Here is a 15,412-nt window from a genome sequence, read left to right on the forward strand (position 1 = left end):
TGGGGGTGGATTGGCTAGGAGAAGGGTATACCTGGTCTTCAGCACCCTGGGGCCCTTCGGCTAAGAGTTGCCTCATGGAGGAGGGCGGTAGTTGTGGAAAAGGAAAACAACAAAATCCAAAGTCATTGGGCAATGACTCTGGGCATTTTCTGGCCCCAGAAGGGACAAAGTTTTAGGTAAACTTGGAGTCCTCAAGGAGCCTTGGGGGAGGGAGGAGGCTACAATTGAGAGGGTCCCAGGTCCTTCCCCCAACATCCCTAGGGGAAATAATTATAATCTTTAACGAAAGGCAATTAAAAAGCCAGGACTGGATTCCAGGTTAGACAGGAGCTACATTGGGCTAGGAGAGATAAAAAAGTTGAAGTGGCTAGGAGTGACTGAAAATCAGATGAGGTTTTTGTGTGAGAGAGACTAGGATTTGTTTGCAATATTGTTAGCAATATTGATTTTTTTGTTACTTGGATTAATGTATGTTAAACAGGGAAATACAGGCATTAGTCAAGTACATTATAATCATTTATTGTTGAGAGTGATGTATCTCAGGTGAGTGCCAGAGACTCAGGACTGTGAAGCCCCTCTTCTGCACTCCTCAAGCCCAGGTTGCGGCAGTCAGGAGTCCTGGGAGCTGGCATTGTAGAGAGAAGTCAGCCTCAACTCCAGCCCACACTCCCTCTCCACCCCCCCCCCAGTAGAATTTCAGCCATATTTAACCAACCCACAACCCAGGTATGTCAGGCTCAACTTCTGCTGGGTTAAATGATGATCAGAGAAATTGAGAGGTGGGGTGTTATTGACCCCCAAAATTCCTCACTGTGCCCTGCCTACACATCCTATCCAAAGCCTCCTAATCCTGCTTTCAGGTCGCTTTGGCCCTGGTGACCATCCCTACTACCCTCATTGAATATCTCTCCACCTAAGGCTGGGGACTCCCACATCCCAGCATTAGTGGCCTGAGGCTAGGTGGGGAGCACAGTCAGTGTGCCTACATGAATATAGAAACAAGTGTAAACACTGCACCCACACCTTTCAGGCTTGAAAAAAGATAGGAGATGGGGAAGGAAACACCAGGAGCAGCTCTTCACAAGCACCTGGAGACCCTCCTGGCCTGGACCCTGGACCAAGGGTGCTGGCCCAGCCCATGGAAGGGTGCCTCTGAGACAACACAAATCCCCAAATATTGGTCCCTGGTGATGTCCAACTCCCACCCCTGCCGGGCGGGCCATGCTACTTCGCCTGGCGTTGGGGAGGGGGCTCTAAGGCTACACACTACGCTTTTCTTCTCAACACCCCCCCTCCTGCGACAGGGGCTACCTTATTTATGGGGCAAGACACTACGGCACAGGCAGGTCCTACTGCTCGAAGGTGAAGGTTTTTTCCCATAGCCACTGAAGCTAAAGGGCACGTACAGAACTCCTTGGGCCTTGAACAGTTCAGAAGGGGGTTAGGGGGTGAGCTTCAGGGTTAGAGGGCAGGGATCAGAGAAAAGACTTCTAAGCACCTGACAACTCCATAATCCTTCACCTGGACGGCTCTTGGGCCAGAGGGCAGATGTTTGCCCAGAGCCCAAGGGTCCCTCAGTTGGAAGCTGGTTCCCGTGCCAGCCATGGGGGCAAAGGAATGAGGATGCTGATATGGGTAAGGTGGACAAGGCTGTGTAGGCAATAAAGGAAGGAAACACATGGAGAGTGTGAAAGGGAAAGGAGAGGCAAAGTTTGGAAGCGAATAAAGGAGACTCGGCAGGAGAAAACCCGAGGTTCGGCAGCGCAGCCCGGGGTGGAGGCACAGGCAAGCAACGGGGAGCCCAGAATACCGGCGTTTCATTTTTAAATCTTCCAGGTGTCTGCGGGTCAAATAAAGACAAGGGCGCTAACGATTATTCTGTTAAATCTATGGTACTTGACTTCGCAAACACTAATTGATTAGACACCAAAATGATTTGTTTAAAGAGTTTTCCTTCCCGAGTGCAGCTGTTCGCGGACGTTATCCTGCGAGGCTGCGGAGGAGCTCGCCAAGTGGGCCGCGCGCCCGGCCACAGAGGCAACACTCCGCCCAGAGCTGTGGGGGCTGGTTCACGCCCTGCCCGCCTCAGGCTCCGGCTAACACGCAACCTGCGACATCCTTTGTTCCTGTCCTCCAGGTCTGGAGCTTGGTGCACCCACAGATCATCGTGAACCACTTTGCCCTCTGCCCGCCCCTGAGTTGTCCTCACTTCGGGTTGCTTTGACCTGCTTCAGCGCGAGGACCCCATCTCCATTGCCCCAGTCCTTCCCCAGACCTCAGCTCTGGCATTCTCTACCCCGGGACTAACCCAAGGTAGAGTCCCAGAAGGGAGGCACTGGAAGAGCATTAATCACCGCTCCAAATCTGGCAAATTCGTTGCCCCATCCTACCCCGAAGCCCAGATAGGTCTCCTTTGTAATATACTTTAATGATACAAAGATCATTAAAGAGAGAAAAGATCTGCCAAGAGAGAAAATCCACTGAAGAGCTGATGAGAGAATGTCACTTGCCCCAGAATCTAGCTGGCTGGGTCCACAGCAGGGTCATAAAGCCAGTGTCTTTCACCTGGGAGCCTCGGACCCCACTCTAAGGCCTAGGGTATCAGGTCACCCCTTCTTCAGAGTTCTCAGACCTCAGCCAGAGGCCTTGAAGAGCCCAAAGCCCTCACCGAAATTGGCGACTGTTGGAATTAATTTAAGCTCAAGAGAAACTGCCTCTAGATTATCGAATGGTCTAAGAAAGGAAGTAACCAGAGATGTTCAGGGGTCTGAGGTCCTGGAACCACTGCTGTGGCTGCCCTCTGCATCTCCTAGAACCTGGAGTCAGCTGGATTTGTAAAGAGCTGTCAAAAAGCCCTTTACCAGAGCATATTCGCTTTGGTTTTGGAAAGTGTTGGTGGGAGATGGAACAAAGGAGAGTGCAAAACAAAGTAAAAAAATATATATTGTCATAAGCAAAAATCAAAATTTATGTTAAGAAGGAAAACAGTTAACCAAACAGATGACTAAAACCCATATGAAGATTAAAGGTTGATGAAGAGGGATAGAATAGAATAATTGGTTACTATTTCCTTGGGGCCCAGAAGTGGAGAGAAGTCATTGACCTTTTTTTTTTTTTTTTTTTTTTTTTTTTTTTATTGTTGTCAATAGAGAATCACCAGGCTAACCTCCTCTGAACTTTTTTTTTTTTTTTTTTTTTTGGTGTTATATTTTAAGCCAAGAGAAAATTTCTGAATAAAATTTCTGCAAAGGTAGGAAGAAGACAGGAAGTAGAACCTGGCCAGAAGCAAGCACCCAGGACCAAATCCTTTACACATAGTTATCAAGTGCCCTTCTATGCCAGACAGCACAGATACAGTTCTTCACCAAGTGTTTAATTCTAGACTTGCTATATCGGAAATGCTGGTGAGTTCCATAATGAGGCTCTAGCCAAGGAGTCAGCCTCTCCCTAGAGCCCTGGGGAAAATCTGCCCTGACACTCAGGTTTGCTTTTGTGTGGTTAACGAACAGGAAGTAAATAGTTGATGGCTCAGAGGGGATAGAAACCCTTCTGTGGAATGGTCCTGAAAACTGGGACTGGACCATATGTTACATCTGTGACTCACAAAAAAAGAACTAAAGCAGTAACTCTGAATTTGACAGAAGGTTCTCAGAGAACTTTGTGGCCAGCATTTTAATCTCATTCTCTGTTCTAAGCTCTAGCCCACCCAGCAAGGGAAGAATTGTGCTTGCCTGACCACTACCAGCAGCATCCCAACATTTACAAAAAAGATAAGCATTCTGAAATCCTTATTTCCACACTAAAACTATTGTCAGCCACAGGCATCCAGTCCATTGTCTTATTTCACTTTTTCTTAAATGTATACGTGTATGAAATGTGGTAATTGACACTTTTTTTTTCCTTTATGTTCCCTGCAGCTTCTCAAATCTAACCAGCTGACAACAAGTCCTCCCTTCAAACTTCTTGGCTATTATAAGAAACTATACAGCATCCTGTAATTGCATACACTAGATTCATCAAGTAATTTCAAAGGACCCCTCCTTGGACTCTTTAATCTTCCATAGTGCACTTGATAGGTGCAAGGCATTCTGCTAGGCAGTGGAAGAGGGAAGGGAAAAGAAGGACAAAATAATAAATAGTTATTCCATCCCTCTTGTCCCCTACACCTTCATACATGCACATTCACTAACTAGACCTAAGAGGAGCATTCACCCCACCCATCACACCTTGTTAATGATAGGAATGTTTTCTAAGACATTGAGTAAGGATAAAATGTTTCTGAGAAATCACTGCAATTCAGTCAACTATAGGAAAACAAAGGTTAAATAAAAGGCATGAAGAGCCAAGAAAGATTAGGGAGATTTGCAAACTCCTAAACTCCCATTTTCATGAGGAGGAGGCAGCTGAGCTCACTTGATCCCAGCTCTCTTCAGGTAGACTCCAGGGGCTCAGCTGGGAGCCTCACATGAAGGAGGGTTTCCAGGATCAAGTCCCTAATTAGTTACACAAAGAGAAAACCATGAACAATTTGTGCACTTGGTGGTATTTACTTCTTTTTTTCTTTTAACAAATTCCCTTTTGGGAAAAGAGTTGTCATAAGGGCAAATCAATCTTTTGGGGGGAATTAAATGTAGGGGGTAACAGTTTAGCTCAAAGACTGCCTTCTGCTTTAACCCATTGTTTGGTCTCATGAAATCTACATGCTCTATGTTATAAGAAAAGAGAATGAAAACAATAAGGAACCAAGGATTCAGCTTCTCACCAACATATTTTGATCCACTAGGCAGAAAATATGTTTTATGCTTATGTGTGTGTGTGTATGAAGAGATAGATGTAAATACAAGTTTAAATAGAATAATTTTGTTTTCTGAGTTCCTTTATGTCAGTGTATTTTTCCCAAAGACTTTTTATTCTAAGAAGGTTTTAAATTCCTAAATATTCACTATGCAGGTTGATGCTAAGTCCATTGAGGTGGAGCCCCCCCCCCACATTTTCAGGGCATTGTTTGGACAAAATAGGGTGTCTGTGGTGATGAAATCAACCTGGTTAACCACTCTCAGATCATGACTACTTTCAAAGAATTTGGGTAGAGTGAACCCACCAGCCTTGACCTGCTTTGATCATGGTGTTGCTGAGGTTGTGGCAGGGACATGGGCAAAGAGATTGGCCTGCTCATGACTTAGCTGGTGGGAAGTTCCCCCAAGGGTTGGCTGGCCCAAGCTTTTGTTTAATGGACTCAGCTACCACTATCACTACCATCCCACCACCCTGACTTCTCCTAGGATCTGGGAACATTTCCAGCAAAAACACCTTGTGGGCTCCAACCCTGTGCCCCAGGAAAAGAACCTAAGCTCTGAGTTTGGTGCAGTGTAGGCCACACATACTTTGCTCCATATCTGAGCCCAGATACCCAGGCTCTGAGAAGCTGTCCCCCATTGTGACCACCGCTCGCCTGGGGCTGAGGCTTGGCGCTGACCCGGTTGTAACTGCCAAGGGCCGGACAATGAGCACATCTGTCCTTTCTCTGAGGGATGAAAGCACCTAAGCGGACACGCTCTGCCTTTTGTTACGGATTTTTTTTTCTCTTTCTTTTGTAAATGAAAGAAAGCCGGCGGCATGTGGCCACCGGGTGTACGTCCCACGCTGGGGGCCTCCCCACGCGTACCCAACAGGCCTAAGGACCAGGTTCGATTCCGGATTGGTGCTTGATTGTGGGAAGCGAACAATTACGCCCAAAGCTGAATTGATTTTCAAATCTGGAGGCTTCTCACAGGGACGCCGGGAAGAGGGCGTCCCTACGGGCCAAGCAGAGACCGGCGCGCCTAGTCCACCCTGCCGGCGTCAGTTCTTCCCACAAGCAGCGGCCTCTGGGTGCTTTAGCAGTAGGGCCATGAAGAAACCGTAGGAACAGCTCGAGTCTCGGCAGCACCATCAGATACCACGAGTTAATATGGGAACCCACCAGGGCACTCATAAAACACACACGCACACGCACACACACACACACACTCATGCACGAAGCGGCGCGCCACTTTAATTATCAGCTAAGCCCGGGAAGGATCCAGGCGGTGGAGGACTGCGAGGTATGGCCGGTGCCGGGTCTCTTGGCACTAAGTGCTCCTCTTCGCGGAGCTTGGAAGGGTAGGCAGAGAATTACTAGGGATGGATGACAGAGGTTGTCCGGTCAACAGTGGCAAGATTGACCAAGGCCTTTGAGATATTTGCTCCCCTCCCCCCGCAAAAGGCCAAACATCTGAAGATGGGGAGAGCGTGGACTCCTAGAAGCCCTCCCATGAAATAGGCCAGGGTGCAAAGAGTGATGACACAAGCTGAGGCTCCCCAGGCAACCCCAACCGGGAGACAGCGACTGGTAAGAGGGGCGATGGCTCTCTAGGCATAGTGCGCCACCAGGGATGCTAGCCCAGCAAGTGCGGGCGGGGGCTGGGAGGAGAGCCCACACAGGCGAGGGATCCTAGAGTAATCCAAGTTTCCCGGGGTTGCGGTGGCAGTCCCAGGTCGCGCTCTACGTTAGGCACTCGCACGTGCGCGTCGCTCCCTCCGCCCCCGGCTGGGCACCTCTGGTAAGGCCCCCCCCCCGCCCAACTTCATTTGTTAGGGGACGTCACCGGTTGTTGGCTCTGGGACTGAGGGGGCGGGGCCGATCCGTGCGCCTGCGCGCTGCGCCCAGCTGGCGGGAGGGCGGGCCGCGGCGGCTGTGGCGGCGGCGGCGGCGGCGGCGGCGGAACAGCGGCCACAGAGTCTGCAACAGTAACCGAGCCATGGCTGGAGCTGGCCAGCGGTGCGGGCAGGCAGCAGCCGCGGAAGGCGCGCGGGCTGCGTCAGGGGAGCCGGGGGCTTCACAATTCTAAGAAGGAGAGGGGTGAGAGGGGGCCGGGGCGGGTGGGCTGGGGGCACTGAGCTCGCCCAACTGCGCGGATCCTTTTTGGAAATTAATATTTTTTTAAAAAAATAAAAAAAACCGCGGAGGACGCAGAGGGGAAGGTGGGGGCAAGAGGGACGGCGAGACTCACTGAGAGGGAAACAGCCCCACAGTGAGAGGAAAGAAGGAAGGCAACAGTCGCTAGCAGCCGATGTGAAGACCGGACTGCGTGCCCCTTCGCCGCCTCTGCCCGGCCTCATCGATGTTGTGTCCGCAGCCCGCTCGCCGGGATCACGATGAACGCGCAGCTGACCATGGAGGCGATCGGGGAGCTGCACGGGGTGAGCCATGAGCCGGTGCCTGCCCCAGCCGACTTGCTGGGCGGTAGCCCCCACGCGCGAAGCTCTGTGGCGCACCGTGGCAGCCACCTGCCCCCCGCGCACCCACGCTCCATGGGCATGGCGTCCTTGCTGGACGGCGGCGGCGGCAGCGGCGATTACCACCACCACCATCGGGCCCCCGAGCACAGCCTGGCCGGCCCCCTGCACCCCACCATGACCATGGCCTGCGAGACTCCCCCAGGTATGAGCATGCCCACCACCTACACCACCTTAACCCCTCTGCAGCCGCTGCCGCCCATCTCCACCGTCTCGGACAAGTTCCCCCACCATCACCACCATCACCATCATCACCACCACCCGCACCACCACCAGCGCCTGGCAGGCAACGTGAGCGGTAGCTTCACGCTCATGCGGGACGAGCGCGGGCTGGCCTCCATGAATAACCTCTATACCCCCTACCACAAGGACGTGGCCGGCATGGGTCAGAGCCTCTCGCCCCTCTCTGGGTCTGGTCTGGGTGGCATCCACAACTCCCAGCAAGGGCTCCCGCACTATGCCCACCCAGGCGCCGCCATGCCCACCGACAAGATGCTCACCCCCAACGGCTTCGAAGCCCACCACCCGGCCATGCTCGGCCGTCACGGGGAGCAGCACCTCACGCCCACCTCGGCCGGCATGGTTCCCATCAACGGCCTTCCTCCACACCACCCCCACGCCCACCTGAACGCCCAGGGCCACGGGCAACTCTTGGGCACCGCCCGGGAGCCCAACCCTTCGGTAACCGGTGCGCAGGTCAGCAATGGAAGTAATTCAGGGCAAATGGAAGAGATCAATACCAAAGAGGTGGCGCAGCGTATCACCACCGAGCTCAAGCGCTACAGCATCCCACAGGCCATCTTCGCGCAGAGGGTGCTCTGCCGCTCCCAAGGGACCCTCTCAGACCTGCTGCGCAACCCCAAACCCTGGAGCAAACTCAAGTCTGGCCGTGAGACCTTTCGGAGAATGTGGAAGTGGCTGCAGGAGCCGGAGTTCCAGCGCATGTCTGCGCTCCGCTTAGCAGGTGAGCTGGCCAAGGAGCTGGGCACATGGGGGGATAAGGTATTGGGGAAGCTGAAGGCACCTAAGGAGGCAGGGAAAGAGAGAGATCTGTGCATGCTTCACTCCCCGAGAGGGGGTCCCTGGGGCTGGAAGAGCCAGAGCATGGCTTCTGGGAGCAGACATCTTCTTCCAGATTTCAGTGCATTGGGGTGTAGAAGGGTCCAGGAGCTGAGTGGCACTACGTGTCTGATTCTGGGGGCGCATTTGTGCTGGAGATAGCGCAGGAAGCTCTCTCACGACAGGCGAGAAATCCCCGCACCTGGCTAGTCACGGTCTGTGTATCCCTTCTGGGTTGAGCACTCCAGGTTTGGGGAGAGGGAGGCGATGCTTGCGTGGAAATGTGCATAGGTGCTACTAATCAGTATTCCTGGCAAATAACCGGGCGCTGGGTTGAAGCGCGCAGGAGCTGCCCGCAAATATTTGGCTGAACTCGCTGCAGTGACCGCCACCCCCTCCCGGGGTCACTTTAGCGGCGCCGGGTTAGAGTTGGAGGAGCTGGCGGTGGGTACTCTGGGAGTTCCAGCAAAATATTCCAAAGCCGCGCGGCTGTGGGTGTATGGAGCGGACGCTTTGTAAGGGTTAGAACACACTCTGCGTTTGTGACCCGCTGTAGAGAGCGAGGCGGACCGTGTCAAGGTCCAGGTGAGGGCGGCGAAGCAACAAGGGAACTTCCAGCTGAGCCCAGGGACCGCCTTCGCTACCGACTCGCCTAGCACGTCGCATCTTGTTTTATTTCTCTGCATGAATTCTTGTCTGAATCCCCATGCAGGGGGTAGAGTGTGGGGAAAGAAAAAAGTCTGCGAACCGAAGTCTCCAGTGCCCCAAACTCCGAGGCCCTGACATTTCCGAGTTGGGCGGGAAGGTAACGGCGGCGCTGCATAGACACAGCGCTCAGCTCCCCCAGCCTCTCTGGTACTGGGAAGCTCCCAGACTAAGGTACTGGAAAGGTTCTGGCCCGCCGACTGACGGAGGGGACAAATGAGCCCAGCCTGAATCACACTGGGGATTTTAAGCAGATTCGGCGACTCCCTAGAGTGGAGGACAAGCGGAAAGGTAGAGCCAAGGGCAACCCAGGTGTACTCGGTTTGATGATATCCGAGCTGAGTTGATTGACTCCTGAATACATGCAGCCGCCTTCCCGCCACTGTCGTCCACCCCCCACCCTCGCCCCAGCCCCAACCCAATCTCAACTCGGCGCCCTAGACTGAGTCCTGGCAAAGAGAAAGGTAAAAGCCGGAATGAGGGTTTGTTAATTAACTGATCGTTCTCCATTAATTCGTCCCTAGAGAACGAGAGACAGTCAATCCGCTCAGAGCCGGGGGCACTGAGCCGTTTCACAGTCTAAAATCAAAGCGAGAGTCCAGGGTCCCCTCCCCCACCTCGTGCTGGCCAATGAGAAACCAGAGGGAGGCAGGTGCCGGCGTGCCTGCGAGCCTGCGACTCCAAGCCCGCTAAGACCCAAACCACTCCTGGGGTCTGGGTTCCTGTGGCCTCCCTGCCCAAGCGCCGCACTCGCTGAATCTCTTCCTCGCCAGGTTTTCTAGCCCAGCCCCGAGCTTGATGGCTCCAAGCGAAGTCTCCATGCGGACTCTTGCAGCCTGCGCCTAGAAGCCAGGAGAAGCAGGGATAAGGAGACAGCAGGGGAAAGGAAGAGGTTAACGGTGTACCCTCTGGGGCTCCCGCAATTCCACTCTAGCTCTGTGCACGGCCACCAGATCGTGCCCTACCCTAAGGGTTGACTAAGACCCGAAAACAGCTGAAGCTCTAGAAAGGATGGCTGAAACGACTATACCTCTCCCTGGCTGCTCCGCCTCTACCAGCACCCAAGGTAGTCGACACCTTTTCACAAGCCCACACCAGCCTCGAGTTCTGCTGCAGGACACTTTTTACCAGGCAGTGCTCACACAGGCGGGTTAGTAGGGCTAGGGGGATGCAAGGAAGAGGTGCAAATGGAGAGCCCTACCCCAAGGAAGTCCCTCTCCCCCTCCGTGAAGGCACTGGCCCAGGGCTCCAATGACGCTCCTTCCCCAAGGCCTATCAACCCCTGGAAAGACAGACTGACAAATTAGGTTCAGAGACGACTCCCAGAGCCCTAGAAACCTGCTTAGCGCCCTGCCCTATAAGAGCGCCCTCTGACCTCCTCGTGAGGGCAGCCCTAATACTGCAACCTGCACTCGGCGGCATGCGAGCCTGGGCTTAAGCGATCCGGAGGTTATTGAAGGGGCCGCTGCCTGGCACCCAGCAGCCAGTGGCGAATCATGCCCAGCCTTTGGACGGAGGCACGTGGGCTTTTCATCAGAAAAAGAAAAAGAAAAAAGAAAAATTGGAGACTATGCCGGGATATGTGTTTGGCGCCAAAGCCTAAAACCCGGATGGAGCGTCGCCTCTTCCATCTTCCTTTCTTTAACTTCATTAAAGGGGTGGGGCAGGCTGGGATGCGGGCGCGTGCGGAGCCAGTTTGGATCAATTCCATTAGGCAGTAAGGATCGCGACTTATTTTTAAGTCTCTGAACAACAACGAGCAGCCCCATTAACATTTTCATTTAGAAAAAAAAAAAAAAAGTGAGGCCGTTTCCTGAACCTTTCGAATGATCTCGGGTAAGCCCTGACTGCGGGTGACTTAAAATGGATTGCAGGGCATGTTGGCTGCAGCTATGGAACGTTGCCGCCGCCTCCCCATCGCCAGCTCCCGTTCACCGAGGTGCCATTTACAGCTTTGCTTGCTGTGGCACTCAGAGACCCCTCAAACTAGTTTCTACCCCATGCGAGGCAGAACCTTTGAGATCGGTTCCTTCTCTGGGTGGCGGGAGAATGGCTTCTTCCAACCCCTCCCAGTACTCCAGGTTCTAGCAGGCTGTTGTAGAGGGTCAAAACCTTCCTCATATGGCAGCATGTTTGGAGAGATGTTTTCTCTTTACGAAATTACATTGGCTGGTGGAAGACGGGAGACAGAAGGAAATTCTCACCAAATTAACTACCTTTAAAAAAATCAATATACGTTCCCTCAATGTAATACTTGCTGCTGCCCCATTAAAGTGCAGAGCAACCAGGCTTGCGCCGCGTTCTCATCCCAGGTGAGGAGGGTGGGCTGCCGCTGTGTGGGTAGGTGGGTGCATGGTGCCCCGCCTCTGATGTCGGTGTCTATTTAGATGCAAGGAGATTAGTTTCCAATTAAAGATTCCAGGAGGCTCTAGCCACACCAAGGGAGCTGCCAGTGCAGGAAGAGGCTGCTATGCACGCCCACCAGCTGGTGCTGAACCAAAGACTCAGAAGACTGAACAGGCTGCGGCGTCTGGCAGGGGTGATGCTGGGCCACTCCTACCTGTGCTACCTGGAAGCAAAGAACCTCCAGATGGCAGCGCTGGGGAGCCAGGCAGGTCTCTAGCACCTGGGACTGCGCCTCTTTCATGTCTAGGACTTGGCTCCAGAGCTAGCTGGAGAAGAGCCTGGGCCTGGAAGGAAAGGGCCAGAGTGAAAGAGGGGGGGCAGTGACAGTCTGTCCAGGAGGTGACCATGAGAAAGTCTCGCCTGGGCCAACCTGGGCCATGTTTGCCATAAGTGGCCTTGCAGCCTGGTTGATTGATAACTGGCCCCCGCACAAGTCCATTTGCTTTTTGTTAATATTTATCCCAGTGGCTGACATTTCAACTATCCCCTTGCTTTCCTGGGCCACCAGAAGGAGTGTGATGCTGAGACCTGGGAACCCCACTCCCCCAATCATTGAAGACTCTGGACAAGGCCAGGAGAAAAGCCAGGCCTGGGCATGTGGGATATAGGAACTTGAAGGGTTCCTGGGCCAGAGTAGGAGGAGAAGGTGCCAAGCTGACTGGTTTCCCTGCCCCACGCCCCCAAGTTTTGGCCCTGCAGGCCTTGGACAGTGCAGCTGCTCCCAGCCATCTGTAGCCCAGACAAAGAGCCAGTGGGGCGAGGCCTAACTTGACGCCCTCACAGCCCCAGGGCGAGGGGGTCTGTCTGCCCAGGAAGAGCACCACCTCCAAAGCTTTGTGGTATTCTCCCAGCAAGACCTGGAGGCTAAGCAGTTTTCAGGCAGAGGCCTAGGAGTCTAGAGCTCCCCCCCACCACCGCCACCTCAGGCTTAATGGTGACCATGTTCCCAAGGAGTTGGCTAGGGACCCCTCACACACCAGCTGAACTGGTCTCTCTTTGAGGGACAATTCCCAGAAGGCTCTGTGTGGGCTTTCTCACAGCCCATCCCTGACCCCTTGAGGTTGTGGGACAATAGTTCTCTCTTGCAGTCCCCACTGGGGAGCACAAACTACAGGGAGGAGAAGAAAGAGCCTGTGGGGTTAAGTGTGCATGTGGTGCAGACTGAGGCTGATCGTTTGGAGTGGAGGAGACCTGCTGCTGGGGCTTGAGGAGGCCTGACGGTTATTGTATGGTGACGTAGTGTCAGTGCATCGAGCTTGGCTGCCTGAGACAATAAACTCTACTCCCTGTTCCAAGGACGGCTGGCTCTCCTGTCAGCCAGTGTAGCCCTGAGACCTTTAGAAGCGCCTGAAAGGCAAACGGGTCTGCGCAGAGCAACTCTCCTGTCCCTGGGCTGCAGCAGTCCCTAGAGACCCAGCCCTGCCATACTGTTTTGCAACTGGCGCTGGGGACGGTCTATGTCAACAATAGCACGATTGTGTTGTAGCAGCAAAGGGACTCAAAGCCAAGGCTGCGTCTTTCTTTAAGCTTTGGGCGCTCAGCGCGCCGCGTGGAGCTAAACTCCTGACCTCTCTGATGCTCTCCTTTCGGACTCACCTTCCCCCGGTAGCGCGTTGAGTGGTGCTGCAGCAGCTGCGTGCGCCCCCTGCGGGCCACGGGGCCAGGCACTCAAGCAAGCGTAGGTGATTCAACCCGCTGCGGAAAGGAGAGGCTTTGTTTTTAAAACAAAGATGTCCTAGTGATTTTCAAAACGATAACTGTTTTGATAGGAAGAAAGTGTAGAGGAAGAAGAAAAAGATACCTAGTGGATCGATCTTGGCCCTAAACAGTGACTGGGTATCGCCCTGCTAATGAGACAAAAAGTAAACTCCAACTGTAACCTCTCCAAACATGAAGCATATTTGGAATATGTATCCAAATTATACTTTTGCTGGTATGTTTTTTTTTTTTTTTTTTTGAGACTATCAGGGTCATAGTAGAGAAGTCTGAAATCAGAGGTTGGAGCTGGAGGTATAGTGATGGGAGGGTGTATTAGCGTTCCTTTGTTTTGCTGTTTCCCCCTCCAGCTAACTGATGGGAGTTAGAAGGCTGCCCTGAGGCTCTGAGCTTGAAGGTCTTTGTTTGCTCTCTAGTGGGGTGGGTGAAACGGCACTCTTAGGCCTAGAGGCCTGGAGGCCCCGAGCACTGTCAGGACCCTGGACAGGGCCCAGCCAGCGTGTTGCCTAGGTTTTTCTTCTGCCCCTGGAAGCTGGCTAGGACGGCGTTGAAGAGCTGTAGTGAGGAAAGGAGAGGTTTGTGAGAAACTGTGAGACACTGCACAATCAAGTAGTAGAAAAGGTCAAACCTACCCTCCTTGATCAGGTGGTTGATTTTTTCCTCCCTCCTCAGCAGCTTTCTGTGTGCGTCTGAGCGCATGTGCACACCTGCTTATACAATCGGAATTCAAGTCCCTATGGGTGTGACAGGGGTTGGATCATTAAGCTAAAACGTTCAATTCAGTCCCTTTGATCCGTGCTGGGGAAAATCTATAGTCATCTCTAATCTACGAGGTCTTTAAGGAGGTTGTTACATGAGCTGTTTTGATGTCATCATTTCCACATTCCTGGCAGATTCAGCTAATCAAACAGATGCTGTTACCCAAAGTTCTCAGAAGAAAAATTTCTCACAGAGTATATAGGTAAATTTTATTCTTGATTTCCTTGTATGAAAGAAAATCCTCGAGTCTGATGAAGGTGGGTAATTAAAAAGGAGGTTCTCAGGTATCTTGCTCCTCAAAATTTGTGGCTAGGAGCCTTGCCCTTCAAGTAACAGTGCTCAGTGCTCTTTGTCAGCCCCATATTTTGGAATGAACACCAATTTAATATTTTAAGTCAACCAAGGAACTTGGAAGGATTGGATGAGAAACGACTAGTTTCATTTCAGTCCCTGTGAAAAAAGAGTTTCCACATTCTTGGTAAAATTGAATGGTCCCCAAGCTAGGGTAACAAGAGAAGAAGAGTCTTACTGAAGTCCTGGTAGTTAGAGGTAGATTTCCTATAATTCTGGATAAAACAATTCAACACGTATGCATTAAATGCTGTTTTCATTATGCCTCTATTTACATAAGAGGGATAAGCACTTTGGGAAGAAGAAAGCCGCATTATTTCTACATGGAAAATGTCAGCCTCATAGAGCTCAGTAAAAGGAGAAAAACTGATTTCTAATGTGAATGAATTTAGTGCACAATCCTGTCTTCTGTCAATTGATTTTCCCAGATTTTTATTTTAACACAAGTGTGTGAATATCTATGAAGCTTAATCTTCTTCTGAAATGCTAGGATTGCCTTAAATGACTAAATACAGGACAATCTGATTGTTTTGATGCAATCAGATGACTCTATGTTTTATCACAGGGTCTTGATATAGAATCGCCCACATTACGTTCCTTTCAAAAGATGTTACATGATCATAAAGTTGGAACAAATTAGCTTCTATAAATTTTCTTCTCCTTTATGTGAAACAAGTTGATAATAGCTGAGCAGAAGCAGACCCAAAAGTACAACCCATAGATTTGTCTTGGCAAGTGATAAGAAAGTCAACTGATAAAGAAGGAGCTTGTATCCATTGTGTACATTTTATTGGGTCCTATGCTAGGCACATAGATGTTCTCATTTAATACAGTGCCAGTGGCTCCTAAATTTTTCTATGCACTGGAATCATTTAGGGATCCTTTTAAAAAAGTATTCCTGGCTAAAACCTCAAAATTTCTGGTGTAAGTGATATAGGGCATGACCTGGGCATTGGAATTTTTTTAAAAGCTCTTAGGTGATTTTAATGTGCAGCAAAGTTTGGGAGCCCTTAATTTATAAGGTACTTACCATTATTTTCCTTCTTTCTCTGTTCACTGAGGTTTAAGAACTTACTGTGGTAACACAGCTGGAAATCAC

At 51.7% G+C, this 15,412-nt stretch overlaps 1 protein-coding gene across 3 annotated transcripts in view; it reads left to right on the plus strand.

Moving 5' to 3' along the window:
• The window catches only part of ONECUT1 (one cut homeobox 1), a 44,741-nt gene continuing 36,010 nt past the window's right edge, over positions 6,682-15,412 (plus strand). For all 3 annotated transcript variants that reach the window (XM_001928991.5, XM_005659590.3, XM_021095149.1), the window contains exon 1: positions 6,682-8,281. In XM_001928991.5, coding sequence (XP_001929026.1) covers positions 7,177-8,281 — 1,105 coding nt within the window. In that variant the 5' untranslated portion in view covers positions 6,682-7,176. The remainder of the gene's footprint in view (positions 8,282-15,412) is intronic.

The sequence above is a fragment of the Sus scrofa genome, chromosome 1 (assembly GCF_000003025.6).
Source record: "Sus scrofa isolate TJ Tabasco breed Duroc chromosome 1, Sscrofa11.1, whole genome shotgun sequence".
Taxonomy (NCBI): domain Eukaryota; kingdom Metazoa; phylum Chordata; class Mammalia; order Artiodactyla; family Suidae; genus Sus; species Sus scrofa.